Source organism: Gopherus evgoodei, chromosome 9 (assembly GCF_007399415.2).
Source record: "Gopherus evgoodei ecotype Sinaloan lineage chromosome 9, rGopEvg1_v1.p, whole genome shotgun sequence".
Classification (NCBI taxonomy): domain Eukaryota; kingdom Metazoa; phylum Chordata; order Testudines; family Testudinidae; genus Gopherus; species Gopherus evgoodei.
Window position 1 is genome coordinate 6027152 of NC_044330.1, and position 15723 is coordinate 6042874.

General features: G+C 46.5%; 1 protein-coding gene across 1 annotated transcript in view; it reads right to left on the bottom strand.

The window, feature by feature from the left end:
* RUBCN (rubicon autophagy regulator) overlaps positions 1-15431 on the bottom strand; it is a 60066-nt gene extending 44635 nt beyond the window's left edge. Inside the window, 1 exon segment of the mRNA XM_030574539.1 lies at positions 15259-15431. Within this exon segment, the coding sequence (XP_030430399.1) occupies positions 15259-15425 (167 nt within the window). The 5' untranslated portion in view covers positions 15426-15431.
* Positions 15432-15723: the final 292 nt, after the last annotated feature.

The following is a 15723-nucleotide window of genomic DNA, read 5'->3' on the forward strand; positions in this document are numbered from 1 at the left end:
GATACAGTTACTATTACACGACACACAGAGAAACCCAGCAACTTGAGTGCGCACATAGCGTTTGCTCCCAGGCCCTGACTTTACACTAGATCCTCCTTGGCAGCCAAGCTGCCTCAGGAGCAGCCTAGCTGTCAGATAGTTTAGCCACAGCTTCCAAACACTATTAAAAGAAAACAGGGCCTAACTCAGCTGGGACTGTGGGGAGAGAGCAGAATTCTAAACCAGATTCCAGGGCCAGCCTCCTTCTTTGGATCCTAACTGGTTGGCTCATTTAGAGAGAGTAAAAATCTTAACGAGTCTTGATTCCACCAACCCATTCTTCTAAATTTACACAGAAATGTCTGTCTCTACACACATCAGGTGAGCCTGCTTTGCATACTGACAGGGGAAGGAAGCAGAGGCCCTCTCGGCACAGATCTGTGCTAACCTAGCAGCTGCATCCGTTAAGCTCTGTCACCTGATAAGCTCCTCTCTGGGATATTTCCAGGACTCAGTCAGCTTGGGGAAGTGGGAGTGAAAGCACAGCCAGAGCCTGAATTTAGATCCTAGAGTTCATGATGCCAGGAAACTCCCTTTTAGTTATTATTATCGTGCTATAAAAAGTATCCAACACACACATATTGCAGAGGTGTTTCCACTACACATCAGAGCCTTGGGAAGGTGTGTAAACCCCAAGCTCTTGTTATGCAAACCTGCCTTGGCACATCCTCTCCCAAAGGTAAAACAACTGCATTCCAAAGGAGTGGAGTCACTGTTTCTGCTAACACAGAATTAGTCCTTGGGAGTTTTGGAGTTGTTTTGTTTAAAGCACTGTGTCAATGAACCACGATACATATAAGAAACCATGATCAGCTGAACAAAAACAGATGTAAAGGGAAAGGTAGGAAGTTATTTGGTAGAAAGATGAAAGAGAAATAGACATTAAAAATCTCTGATCTAGTGACAATGATTTTACAGTATAGCACTTTTCATCCCAAAGGATCCCAGAGCACTTCACAAGCTAGACATGCAAGAATCTTCGCTCATCACTGAAAATGCAGCCACCTCTGGGGTGAGACGCGTCATCTCTGTAACAGCACACAGCAACACTGCACTACAGTTTAAGATGAGAAATTAAAAATTCTATAGCCAACTGTAGGGGGAATTCAGAGAGGCAGAACTGAGCTACCCATATTGGTGTTTGGTCTGGACCTATGGGATAACACTCCTAACTCCTGTAAAGACTGCAGTGTGGGAGATTTGCTTCTGAGGCCATGTCTACATCTAAAATTTTGCAGCGCTGGTTGTTACAGCTGTATTAGTACAGCTGTATAGGGCCAGCGCTGCAGAGTGGCCACACTTACAGCAACCAGCGCTGCAAGTGGTGTTAGATGTGGCCACACTGCAGCGCTGTTGGGCGGCTTCAAGGGGGGTTCCGGGAACGAGAGAGCAAACCGGGAAAGGAGACCAGCTTCGCCGCGGTTTGCTCTCGCATTCCCGGAGCCACCCAGCAAACCGCAGGGAAGGAGACCTGCTTGCTCGGGGTTCCGGGAACGAGAGAGCAAACCGGGAAAGGAGACCAGCTTGATTACCAGAGGCTTCCTCCTTCCACGGAGGTCAAGAAAAGCGCTGGTAAGTGTCTACATTGGATTACCAGCGCTGGATCACCAGCGCTGGATCCTCTACACCCGAGACAAAACGGGAGTACGGCCAGCGCTGCAAACAGGGAGTTGCAGCGCTGGTGGTGCCCTGCAGATGTGTACACCTTCAAAGTTGCAGCGCTGTAACCCCCTCACCAGCGCTGCAACTTTCTGATGTAGACAAGCCCTCAGTCTCATTTGCTGAGCCTGGCAGGAAGGCCTGGGGAGCATTGCAGTGACTGAGCGCTTCCCCATTTGAATGGGTTTCCACTCAGCCACTCTCCAGCACCCCCACTCCCCCTGACAGATGCTCAGAGGAGCACCAATAGGCGCCAGAGAAAACTAAGCCCAGCCCTACTGGGCCAAGGGCATGGGGAGTTGAAATAACCCTAGAAAATTCCCAGGGGACTCCCAGCCCTCTGAAAAAAAAGCCAGCTACTTACTGAAAGAGTGAGGGGAACTTTACCCGGGTCGCATTTCAGGAGAGGTCTTTCCCCTTTAGAAATCACGTCACATTTAAAAGTATATTTTGTGATCAAGTAAAACACAGCTAGCCATGCTCCCCAGGCAGACAGCTGAGCACTTCTGCGGAGACTCATTCAGCCTGCTCCTGAAATCATCTGTTTGTGCAGCTGTAGCCTGTCGTCACAGTAACTGGTGTGTTCTTACAAATAGTGAAGGTGACGGAGTGAGCAGGAGAGGAGAAAGGACACTGAGCTGGAAGAATGGCTCATTCCCTCAATACCAGAAAAGGAAACTGATTTCTCAGAGCTGCAAAAGCATTCCAACCAAATCTGGGAAATGACACATAAGAAAGTAATGTCAGGTTATCTAGGCAAGACTCCTGGTGTGCATGATCTCACTCCAGAAAGGGAGGGGTTGATCAGGGAGGCAATGATACAGGTTTGATACCAGGAAGTACGTCAGTGGACTTGGGTCTGTCTGCAGCCAGCAGCGTTTAGCATTTGTATACAGTACTACAGCATTGCCACAGTGACTAAAGACATATTCCTACCCTGAAGAGCTTCCTACCTACACCAGTCACAAGACATGGGCACACAGTGGGATATACACAAACAGAGTAAACAACTGGGGGCCAAATTCTTAGCCTGTGTAAACTGATGAAGCTTCACTCAAGTGAGAGCTATGCTGATTTACAGCACCTGATGATATAGCTCAAGATGTTTAAGGAAAGGCTAGATTCTTATTTCCAGAGCACCTGAGGTGTACACAGCACTATGCAAGAGATGTGTGATGGGTTCGGTCACAGAGACCCACTTGGGACTGTCTGAAACTACCTCTGGGCCTGTTTTCTTTGCCAGCTTGGGACTTCAGAACCCTGCCTTGTTGAGCCAGACACGCTAACCTGTGGCAACATAGACCCTGGGTCTGAACCATACCCCCAAAGCTGCAGACTTAACTGAAAACAGCTCAGCGAGTGGTCCTATCTCCAGCACCCAGACATCCAGCTCCCAATGGGATCCAAACTCCAAATAAATCCGTTTGACTCTGAATAAAGCTTATACAGGGTAAACTCAAACTGTCCGTCCTCTATAACACAGAGAGAGATGCACAGCTGTTTGCTCCCACAGGTATCAATCACTTACTCTGGGTTAATTAATAAAACAAAAGTGATTTTATTAAGTATAAAAAGAAGGATTTAAGTGGTTTCAAGTAATAGACAGAACAAAGTAAGTTACCAAGCAAAATAAAACAAAACACGCAAGTCTAAGCCTAATACATTAAGAAACTGAATACAGGTAAATCTCACCCTTAGAGATGTTCCAATAAACTTCTTTCACAGACTAGACTCCTTCCTAGTCTGAGCCCAATCCTTTCCCCAGTACAGCCCTTGTTAGTTCCAGCTTAAGTGGTAACTAGGAGATTTCTCATGACTGGCCACCCCCTTTGTTCTGTTCCACCCCCTTTTATATCTTTGGCACAAGATGGGAGTCTTTTGCCTCTCTGGATCCTCACCCCTCCTTCTAAATGGAAAAGCACCAGGTTTAAGATAGATTCCAGTATCATGGGACACGTTCACCTGTCCTGTGAGACCCCAAACCTCCATTCTTCCTGGGCTGACTTGCAGGGCCCCAGGAAGGTTTGCAAGTAAACAGAGCCATTCACAACCAATTGTCCTAGTCAGTGGGAGCCATTAAGATTCCAAGCCACCATTAATGGCCCACACTTTGCATAATTACAATAGAACTTCAGAGTTATACTTCATATTTCTAGTTTCAGATACAAGAATGATACATACAAATAGTATGAACACACTCAGTAGATTATAAGCTTTGTAATGACACCTTACAAGAGACCTTTTGTATAAAGCGTATTCCAGTTACATTATATTCATACTCAAGCATATTTTCATAAACATATGGAGTCCAGCATCACAAGACGATCAGCTAATTAGAATGGGTATTTTTCTAACAGCTCATTGTTACAGCCCTGGCTGAATTCCCCCTTGGGGACACATGCCAGGCTGCTGTACTGGACCCAATTTTTGGATCCTGTGTGCTTCCAGGCCCAACTGGTCTAAGCAGCACCAAGATGCTGTCTCTAAGGCTTTGTCTACAGCTGTGCCGCTAAAAGTCGGGCAACGTAGCCACTGTTTGTCTGCACTTCTGCCAACATAATATGTCCACCCCCCAACGAGCGTTTACTTACAAATATGAGAAAGGATCTGTAACAAATCAGAGCCTCTCCCTGACTCTGGCAGAAATGGCATCACACTACATCATGACCTGCCACTGGCTGACAAACAGACCCAGAGGATCAAACCCCAAACAGCATGTAGCCCTCTTCTGTGTGGATCATACTAACTTAGACAAACACCCAAAAGTCTCCTTTAAAAAAAAAACAACGCAAGCATTGGCAACACTTGTACAGCCTGTCACACACAGACTCTCAGTGACTAGAACAGCTACAGCTTACATACGCAACGTTGAACTGAATTTCAAGAAGAGACTTGAAAGAGGGCTTCTGACAGATGGGGTCAGGAAGACAGTGTTTAATACATCTCTAAAACAGGCTGAAAAGAAACCAGCCACAAAATGTTAGTGTCTCCAGAGTTTCATTGGACATTTCAATGAGTTACGTGAAGTATGTAATTTATAAAAGGGTGCCGTCAGGCTGGTTCAGCCCTGCAGACCTGGGTTCCTAGCTGGTGCATTATCATCAGTAATAAAGGTTCTGACAGCGAGAGGCCACACTGAGTCACATCTGTGCCCTCCCGTTGCGACCAGTGGGGTTTCACAGGGGTAACTGAGGCCAGAATCCAGCTCTGTTGCTGGAACTTGGTCAACGAGGCTGTTGATGATGCCAGAGTCAGTACAGAATCTGACTCGCTGACCCAGGGCTAAGCTGGATAACACAGAGCTAGAAGAAGCAAAAACTTATTTTTGTCAACGAAGTCAGCGTAGTGACTCAGCACACACTCATGGAGCTGTGCTGCTGAGTAAAGAAGGAGTTTTTAAAAACAGTTAAAGTTTCAAAGTAGAAATTTTAAACGAGGTTAAATCAGAGGCATACATTTCCTTTAAACAGCAAATGTGCTGCAGGTGCCATCATACTCAATAAGGGGAATCTCACAAGTACATAGCTGCCCGAACACTGTTCTCTGCCTGGGAAAGTCAAATGATCTGTCTTGACACCTTTCAAAGATCTGTTTGTGGGGACTGGGATCATTTGTAGGCACTGTTGCCAGACAACACCATGTTCGCTGTCACTTTGTCTTAACTTTAAAGGTGACCTGCAAATCAATTATTTAACAGTGTGTTTTGAACTCTGTCGCCTAGGAAACCAAACTGCAAACATAGGAAGTTTTTATGAGTCATGCAGCCTACTCCTCACAAAGGCGTGGCACTTCCATGAAAGGGGCATGGAAAACCAGACTTCTGTCATGTTATCTATAGCAACAGGGAACAGCAAAAGAAAGTCAAAGAAAGCCTATTCTCCTCAGCTCAGGAAACAGGCTTGTGCAGGACCAGTCACAGAGGGCAGAGGAGGCCCGCTGGGAAATTAGGCCACACAGCTGCTGGCACTGTACCTCTGATACTCAAATTGGTAGTGACGCTGGAAGCAACATGTGCTCTGGACTTTATCTGCAAACACAGCACACACACCTGCTGCTCAACACTTGATTTCCAAAAGCCCTTTTCCCATATTAAGGAGGGCAGCAGCACAGCTGGTGTCTCCAGAAAATATAGACTAAATGCTTTGGTTTTCCTTTGCAAGTCGTTCAATTGTTTCAGGGTGACTTTGGGGCTAGCACAAGATGCCAGCCTGACAGCTCTGTGGCCTGACATTCTCCACGTACCTCAGAAGAGACACCATCATAGGACAAACCTTCTGCACCACCCCCATAAGCCTTAACCACGAGTTGCAAGAATCGCCTAGGAAAAAGAGGGGAATCCTGTCTCCATGGCCAATTCAGTCTTTGATTTTCCCTTGAGGCACCCCACAAGGGGATAACACAACCGGTGCAAGCTGTGGTTTTGATTACATGAACAACTGTGTAGCAGACCACAACTCGCACCAGGATCCCTGGACTGAGATGCCACCTCACAGGAGTTTCTGGAACGTATTGTTTGTTAGAACAAATATTTCAATAATCCCATGCAACCAAACAATCCCATCAACAGACCAGCACAGCATTAACCTAGTTAGATTATAAACTCTTTAGGGCAGGGACCATCTCTGTTATATTTTGTACAGCACCTAGCACAATGGGACTTTCAGGGGCCACCACAATCATGATCTGCAACCGTACACAACAACAAACAGGGACCGAGAAGAACAAAGTAGCAAGGAACGTGACTGCAGTTTCAAGCCTCCAACAGGATCTTAGGAACATGAGAGGAGAAAAAAATGCAGGAAGCCCTTTGGCTGTTTCCTTTTTAAATCATCATGACAGTGAGGCAAGAGAAGAGGGAGTGTACAGAGCACATGTTCTTAGCCTCTTTGTTTACAAATAAAACCCAGAAGGACAATTCTTGCTGGAAGTGGCTGTCAAGTGGTCCAAGTAACCTTCTCCCTGCCATGAAATTTCTGGAAGTAAGCAGCCAGCCAAAGGCAGAGAGACTGGCTTTCCATGCTATTCTCGCAATATTAGCTGTCTCCTTGCCCCCCGCCGACGTTCCCTTTAGGATTCTCTCTCTGGGCCCTACTATTCCTCCTGCCCCTTCTTTGTGACACAGAAGTTTAACAGAATATCTGCACATTTAACTCTCAACACTACACCATTTATCAATGGTCTCTCCATGGTTTCCAGTGACATGGCTGGATCATTTAGAACATCAGCTCCATACCCCAAGGCACTGAGAGTACCATTTCACTGGTTGGCTAAAGGACAGCATTAGTGCTCTTTGATCTGACATTGCCACTGAAGTCTCCTCAGGGATGAACGGAGAAAAAAGCAGGCACAAGATCACCCTTGTCTCCTGGCCTCAACCTAATAGGTCTACGACCCAAGGACAGGACGCTGAACCTGGCAAAACCTTCTCCCTCTGCCTGCAATATCAATCACGTACCATATTCAACAACTAGATCAAATGCAACGACAGGTATTTAGAAGCAGAGACTTGAAATCATTGGCAAAGAGTGGGATGATGCTGCACAAGGCACATGCCAGAATCCTTCCATGCACATACCATTGCGTGTACATTCACAGTTAAGCAAACAATGGAGCGAGCCACCACAGCGCTAGCTCCAGAGGAGACAATGCCCTCTTCTTTCAATGGGGACTGATGTGAACTCTGGGGTGTCCACCATGGCATTATTTGTAGTTCATCCTTGTCACATGCTCCTGCTTTCAAGGACTTTTAACAGTCCCAAGGAGAATCACAATGCTGCACTGTGATGCATCCCTTTATCTATATATTTCTAACATAGCATTTGTGGATTGCTAGGTCCCTCATTTTTCCACAGCATGGGAATTTGCCACTTCAAGATCTGAGCTTTCATTAGAAGCAAGAAATGTTGTTTCTGTCCCTCCTGGTCAGGGAGAAAACTCAGAAAAACATGCATCAAATGCAATCAATTCAGGGTGTCTTCTGGAATCTCCTGGAAGTGTGAAACAATAGCTCAGAGATGTGGGATTAGCCCCATTCATCTCAATGGGTTAACTCCCAAACCTAGATTACAGTTTACATGGCAACAGTTATTTTTTCCACTGCCGGTAACATTAGCAGAGACATCCAGCTAATGGATTTATCAGGAACTACCTCCAAACACTTGCCTCAGATGCCAACAGCCACAACTGCCCCCTACATATCCACTAACTCATCTGTCAATCTCTATTACCCAGTTCTGCATTGTCAATACAAAACTCACTGATACCATGGGGACTAGGTTGACCAAATGGAATTTATTATCAAAGGAAATAATACAGAAGGCTTTGTGTATCTGACCAATTAATCATTGTCATTTATTACATTAAAAGCCTACATTATTTTAACTTAACTACCAGTGTATGGCACCACAGCGCTGCAGAATCAGGGTCCAACTTGCAGCTGAACACCGGAGGCCTTGCTCCCACAAGTATTTAGGTTAAGAATTCATTTTAAACATCTAAAATATGCAACATTTCCAAGCAACACAACCAGTTACCAAGGACAGAAGGAGACATAATCCAAAAACAAGACCCTGACCAGAGCATTAGGATGGTTTATCAGCTCGTAAAAAAATAATGAGACTTGGCAGCTACTGTCTTTGGAATCTAGGGAGCATCAGGTATTCAAGTCACATGTGCAGACAGTTCTATCCAGAGCTCTTTAGCCCTGACTGCTCCTGACACAGCCAGAGTATTTACATAGGGTGGGGCAAAGAGAGTGTGTGACACAAGCCAGGCGGGGGTCAGGGCAGGCTCAGAGCTGAACCAGACATTATGCCTGCCCTTACACACACACCTCCTATGTTGCCACATGCCATGCCCCAGCTACAGCTGCAAACACACACAACTGTCTCTCCTCCATGACTGACCCTTGCTATGTACCAATACTAGTAACACACCCAACCTGTGGCCCCAGTTGTGAACCTACTACCCCATTACTCCCCCATCCTGCTGCCCCCCACTCCGTTGCCCCCTGCCATCCCATCACCACCCCTCACCCTGCCCCAGCTACCCCAGCGCCCCCCACCCCGCTGCCCCCCCACTACCCCCTCGCCACCCCACCCCGCTGCCCGCCCGCTACCCCATCACCCCTCACCTCGCTGCCCCCACTACCCCATCGCCCCCACTCCACTGCTCCCGCGCTACGCCATCGCCACCCCCACCCCTCGCTGTGCCCCAACTACCCCATCGCCCCCCACTGCCCCATCGCTCCCCCACCCCACTACACCATCATCACCGGCCCCCGCCACCCTATCGCCGCCCCCCGCCGTGCCCCAACTATCCCATTTTCCCCCCACCCTGCTGACCTCCGCTACCCCATTGCCACCCCCCACCCCCTGCCGTACCCCAACTATTCCATCGCCCCCCGCTGCCCCATTGCTCCCCCACCCCACTACCCCATCATCACGGCTCCCGCCATGCCCCCGCGCCATGCCCCAGCTACCCCATCGCCCCCTCACCCCGCTGTTCCCCGCTACCCCATCGACACCCCCACCACCGCCCCCCTCTTCCCAGCCGCAACTATCCCATCGTCCCCCGGCTGACCCATCGCCTCCCCCCACCCCACTGCCCCCCGCGCCATGCCCCAACTACCCCATCGCCCCCTCACCCCGCTGCCTCCTGCTACCCCATCGCCACCCCCCCACTCCACCCAGCCCCAACTATCCCATAGTCCCCCGGCTGCCCCATCGCCCCCCGCGCCATGCCCCAACTACCCCATCGCATCCGCCCACCCCACTGCCCCCCCGCGCCATGCCCCAGCTACCCCATCGCCCCCTCACCCCGCTGCCCCCCGCTACCCCATCGCCGCCCCCCCCGCTGACTGCCGCTGCCCCCCACCGCCCGCAGCGCGCACCCACCTGCTCGCCTCCTGCTCCCCGCAGCGCCCGATCTCCATGCCGGCCGGGGCAGGCGCGGCCCGCCTGTCTCAGCACGGGCGGCCCCTGCCTGCCGCCTCCATCCCCCGCGCCGGGCCGGGCCCAGCCCCCTGCGAGCCGCACCCGCCCGCCGGCTGGGACTGCAGCTCCCAGCACGCACCGCGACAGGGAGACTACAGCTCCCAGCATGCACTTCACAAGACCACACCTCCAAGCCGGCCTCTCTCCCCTCGCACGAAGCGCTTCGGAACTTTAGTTCCCAGCATGCCCCACACCGCTAAAACTACAGCTCCCAGCATGCACTGCAGCTTGAGCCCTGTCTGGCTACGCGGGGCAGGTAGTCAGTGACTGCAAAATTGAGCTGTACGTGAGGATGTTTGCACCGGGATCTGTGCAATCCGAATATTTGCCCATAGTTATTTAATTGTCCAGCGGAGGTACTTCCACAGGGATTTTCAGTTTTGTCAGGAGGATTATTGCACAGGATTTTTATTTCAAATACAAAAACTCTGCTTAGGATGTATTCAGAGCGATCGGTGGTCACTCATTCAATTGCTGGTGCTGCTTCAACCTAAACAGTACATTTCTCTCCAATTTTAATTGCTACATGAGTAAATGCTTGCAGCTAAAACAGAATCCACTCCCTCCAATCTTCCATGTTTCAGCAACACTAATCATCATCAGACCAGTGGAGAAAGAAACCAGCTGACACTGATTCTAGGCCAAAACTTAAACAATATACAATTCATTGGATGTAAAAGCTCAAAAACTACAAACTAGATTGCTACAGATCCCCAAATAAAATTTTCACACTAGCAGGTTGTTGTATCATAGTGAAATGTGCAAGGCTCAGATACCTGCCTACCTAATATAGAATGAGTGATCATAAACTAGAGGTGAAAACAGAGACAAAGTACAATGCAGCCCAGAGCGGAATGACTGTACAACAACTGTAACAACAGAGAGAGAGAGAAATGTAAAGACATTGTCTGCTCCACTGCCCAAAGTACAGGTTTCAGAATAGCAGCCGTGTTAGTCTGTATCTGCAAAAAGAACAGGAGTCTTTGTGGCACCTTAGAGACTAACACATTTATTTGAGCATAAACTTTCGTGGTCTACAGCCCACTTAATCAGAGGCAACCAATGCAACCCAAGAAATATAAAAAATATAAATATAAAAGATAAAGATAAAAAATCTTCTAAAAAGTGATGCGGGAAACTGTGCATCACTCTGGGGGGAAAGAAAAATATATCACTGCCAGCAGATTGGGAATAGTCAATGACAAATTATTATAGGGGCTAAACTCCAAATATGGCTGTGAAGTTGCTTGATGTGCTATAGCTCCCTTTCAGGGAGCCAAGATTTCTGTATTTTTATTTGTTCAGTAACTCTTGTTTATGTGCTATTATTATGTTTGATTTATTTGTATTCTGTTAGCACCCAGGACATGCTAGCCACTGTCAATGCACATAGGAAGACTCTGTCCTAGACCTGAAGCATTTATATTCTAAGAGTTATAGTGTTACTTGTCATATAATACAATACTTCAAAGTGATTTGAGAGGCTACAGGACTCTAGATGCTATTATAATACAAGTAATAACACTTCCCAGAAGGCACTCAATAAAGAGACTAGAACTCTCACAATGCCATAGGGATTACTGCTCTCAGCAAACTATAGCTTCCACCACATATTGTAGGACAAGAAAAATGTTATACAGGCCTATTCTACTTTCATCCCTTCTGTAAAATTTGCAGGGTGCATATCACACAGGCAGTACCAAAGCATCAGTATATTTACTGACTGTCACAGTAAAAATATGATGGAAAATTAAAAGTAATTGAAACTGTTCCTGTGAGCAAGGGTTATATGATCATGCCCAGTGAACTGACTATAAATGCATGAAACAGACAAGTCTGGTTTCATTGTTTAAACTGAGAGAAATGCAAAACAGTGTAACATAATTCTTGGGCTCAAGCCTGCAACCTAGTCCCACTGAAGTCAATGAGACTGCTCATGTCAATAATATCTGTAGGATCAGGCTCTTTTGGGAGTATCTTTCCATACAAACTATAAATGGACACTTTGGAAATAATAAAATTTTGTCTTGTCTATATTAAATAATAAAAGCAATGGAAAATATCAACTACAAAATACAGAGGTAAAGGAAAAGGGAGCTGTTTTATCATGAGATGGGGAGTTTGCTAGGGAGGGAGATCCAGGAAAGACTACTCCAGATTACAAAAACTAGAATAAATATTATCATTTGTCCTTTGGAACAAGCTACCAAGAGAAGTGGTGTATTCTCCATCCCTTGATGTCTTTAAATCAAGACTGAATGCCTTTCTGGAATATATGCTTCAAGCTTGAATCAAGTACAAGTTATTGGGCTCAGTACAGGGGTGAAATTCTCTGGCTTGTGTTACACAAGAGGCCAGACTAAATGATCTAATGCTTCTGAACTTAAATAGTATGAGTTATGAATAATGCTTTCATAATTTTTCGAGTGAGTTAATTGCATCGCAATTTTAACTCTTCTTTATTGAGAGTTTCACCCTGGTGTTTAAACATCAATTTATAAGCAAGACACTTTTCAACATAATACTTTAGGGTAGATTAGATATAGAGATATTTAGGAAAGATCTGTTTCAGAGCCTCTGAAATCAGTGAAAGCCTATCATTGACTTCAATGCGCTCTGTATCAGATCTTAAAAACCCAATACAGGTCTCATTTAAGTGGGAGCTGAACTGGGTCCTACATTCAGAGTCTTTTTTAAGTCAACGGGGTGAAATATATCCCCACTGAAGTCAATGTGAGTTTTGCCATTAAGTCAATGGGACCAGGATTTCATATGAGGAATTTTGACTGAGTAAGGACTTCAGGATTGAGCCAATTTGTTTATTTATTTTGACAGTATCTTCATCCCCATAATAAACTAAAAAAATTTTAATTCTTCAGATTTAAACAAGCAACAATAACTATAAATTGATTGAAATAGTCCAATATTCACACGCACCACCCTAATTCCAGTAAATTTAAAAGAACAAATGTTACTATTCTCAATGACGAGTTTCAGAGTAGCTACCGTGTTAGTCCGTATCTGCAAAAAGAACAGGAGTACTTGTGGCACCTTAGAGACTAACAAATTTATTTGAGCATAGGCTTTCTCAATGGCATTGCCAGAATCTATGCTAAGGATGGTTTGGGGATGTGAGAGACCGTAGAAATACAGTCTGGGATAGACCTGAACCTGTTATAAGGTTAAGGATTAGTTCTACATAATTTTAGCAGCAGCACTATGCAGTTCCTCTTAGCTGTCACTTAGCTAGCCATATAAATCCAAGACCTTATGTTTGCTTTATCCCCTCAATGACCCATAAAAGACTTTGTCCATTTGGGGGCACTAAGAGGATGGAGTTAATATTCCTTCAGATTAGAACCTTTGTTAAATTTTCTTTTGTATATGTCCACCTGTAGACAGCTGGGCTCCTGGTTTGGATAAGAAGACTCATCAATAACTGTTGTGCGGTCTGTCTGTGTTTTGTGATTTCCATTTGCCATCTGGACAGACAGCTTCTGCCACCTTTGATGCTAAATTATTTGTCATGGGTTTAACAAAGCATTTGTATCTTAGTGTTGATGAATGCTACTACCAGTCAGTGCCCCATTCCAGCACCATATCAACACAGAAATCAGATCTACAATTTTACATAAAATATATGACATTTGATAATATTAACATTAGTACTTGGCTTGGTAATTCTATAGCACTATCCATTTTGAGAATATAAATGAACTTTACAAATATGAATGAATTAAGCCTCACAACTCCCACTCATCATCAACCACTTGAAGAAGGTATTTAAAACACCAAATCTGTGGCCCCAAGACTTCATATCTATCACTATGTTGAGCACATGAAACTTCACAGTAACAGTAGAGACGGAACTCAGATCATCAAGGAACACGGGCACCATCTCTCCACCAGAGCTAAAGGAGAATCTCTATTAGTCATTAGCTATACAGAGCCTATCACACACAACTGAGCAATTCCATCCACTAGAAGGAAGTGGTGTAAATACACACTAGCCAATTCACAACAATATTATTAAATGGATTAAAAACTGTCTAACTGATAGATCTAAAAATGTAACTGTAAACGGGGAATTTTCATTGAGCGTTGTGTTTCCAGTGGGGTCCTGCAGGGGTTGGTTCTTTGCCCTATGCTATTTAACATTTTTACCAATGAATTGGAAAAAAACCCATAAAATTATCACCAATAAAGTTTGCAGATGACACTAAAATGGCGGGAGTGATAAATAATTAAGAGGACTGGTCACTGATTCAGAGCGATCTATATAGCTTGGTAAACTGGGAGGAAGCAAACAATATGTATTTTAATATGGCTAAATGTAAATGTATACATATGGGAATAAAGAATGTAGGCCACACTTATAGACTAGGAGACTCTATCCTGGGAAGCAATGACTCTGAAAAAGATTTAGAGGTGGTTATGAATAATCAGCTGAATATATGCGCTATCAGGGTGATACCGTGGTCCGCAAGAGCTAATGCAATCTTGGGATGCATAAACAGGGGAATCTCAAGTGGGAGTAGAGAGGTTATTTTACCTCTATATTTAGCAAGGTGTGACAACTGCTGGAATCCTGTGTCCAGTATCGGTACCTTCAATATAAGCAGGATGTTAATACTTTGGAGAGGGTTCAGAGAAGAGCCGAGAAAATGATTAAAGGATTAGAAAACATGCCATATAGTGATAGACTGAAAAAGCTCAATCTATTTAGCTTTGCAAAGACAAGGTTAAAGGGGTGATGATTACAATCTATAACCATATACATGGGGAACAAATATTTTAAAATGGGCTCATCAATCTAGCAGGGAAAGGTATAATGTGATTCAATGGCTGGATGTTGAAGCTGGAGCATAGAATCTACATACCTTGAATCCCAGAGTCCTGTAACCTAACCACTAGATAAATGCCTATTTTCATGATGATAATTAATATTTAATTAATTATTCATTAGTTTAGCAAGATTAATAAACCGTGATAGAGAGCAATGGGGATATATATTTGCATGCACACAGAGGTAGGTATATATAGTGGTGCACTGGGTTATTTACATGAGGGTATTTAGCTGTGTATTAGGGTACTTAATTGGCCACACAAGGATATTTGCACAGGAGTATTTAGTTGGGGGCAGACTGGGGCAAGGGCAGGTGATATTTGGGTAGTTTAATCACATGTGGGTGTAGCTGCACTGAAGCAAGGAGCTCTTTAGTTGCATGCAAAGGCGTGTGCATGGACTGCCGGTATTTAATCATTCACTGACTGGGGCATTTGCACAGGGTCTTTAGTGATATACAAACGTGTTTGCACATGGACGCCTTGTGAAATCACTAGCTTACTTTGTGCTGGACATTCTCCTCCTGACCTGTAGGGGGCATACTGAGGTTGAGACTACAGGCCTCTCCCGGAGGGACCGCATCATTGACCCCTCTTTTACGCATGCGCAGAAGCCCCCTCCCCGCGAATTATTGAATGCGCACGCGCCTGTCCCCGTCTAATCGCGCGAACGTCAGCCAGCCACAGCACTGGTTGCTGGGTCGGCCGGAGAGGATGTTACCGCGCATGCGCAGAGTGGGCGGCCGTTGTCTCAGTCGGGGGGGAGGCGGCAGCGGCGGCTCCTCTCAGTTCGGCCATGAACGGGTTCCGTGTCGGGGCGACCCCCTTGGGCTTCTCCGCGGCGGCTGCCCGGGGCGGCAGCAGCGAGAGCCTGGAGAAGATCGACATGTCGCTGGGTGAGGAGAGCCGCGGGCCGGGGCGTCGTTCGGGCCTCCCCATCTGTGGGTGTATCGGGCCGTGCGGCGAGGAGGGGGGAGGGGGCGCGGACCGGACCGGGCAGTGTGACTGGGAGGAAGGGCGCGGACCCGACCCCGGCCGGGGCGGGGAGGCGCCCTGGGCCTGACTGCCTTGGTGAGCGGGTCCAGCGCGGGTTGGGCCTTGTCTCCCGAGGCCCGGCCGGCTGCATGGAAGGGGGCGGCTCCCGAGACCACTCCCCCCACCCCCGACCTGCCCCTCCTTGTGGGGG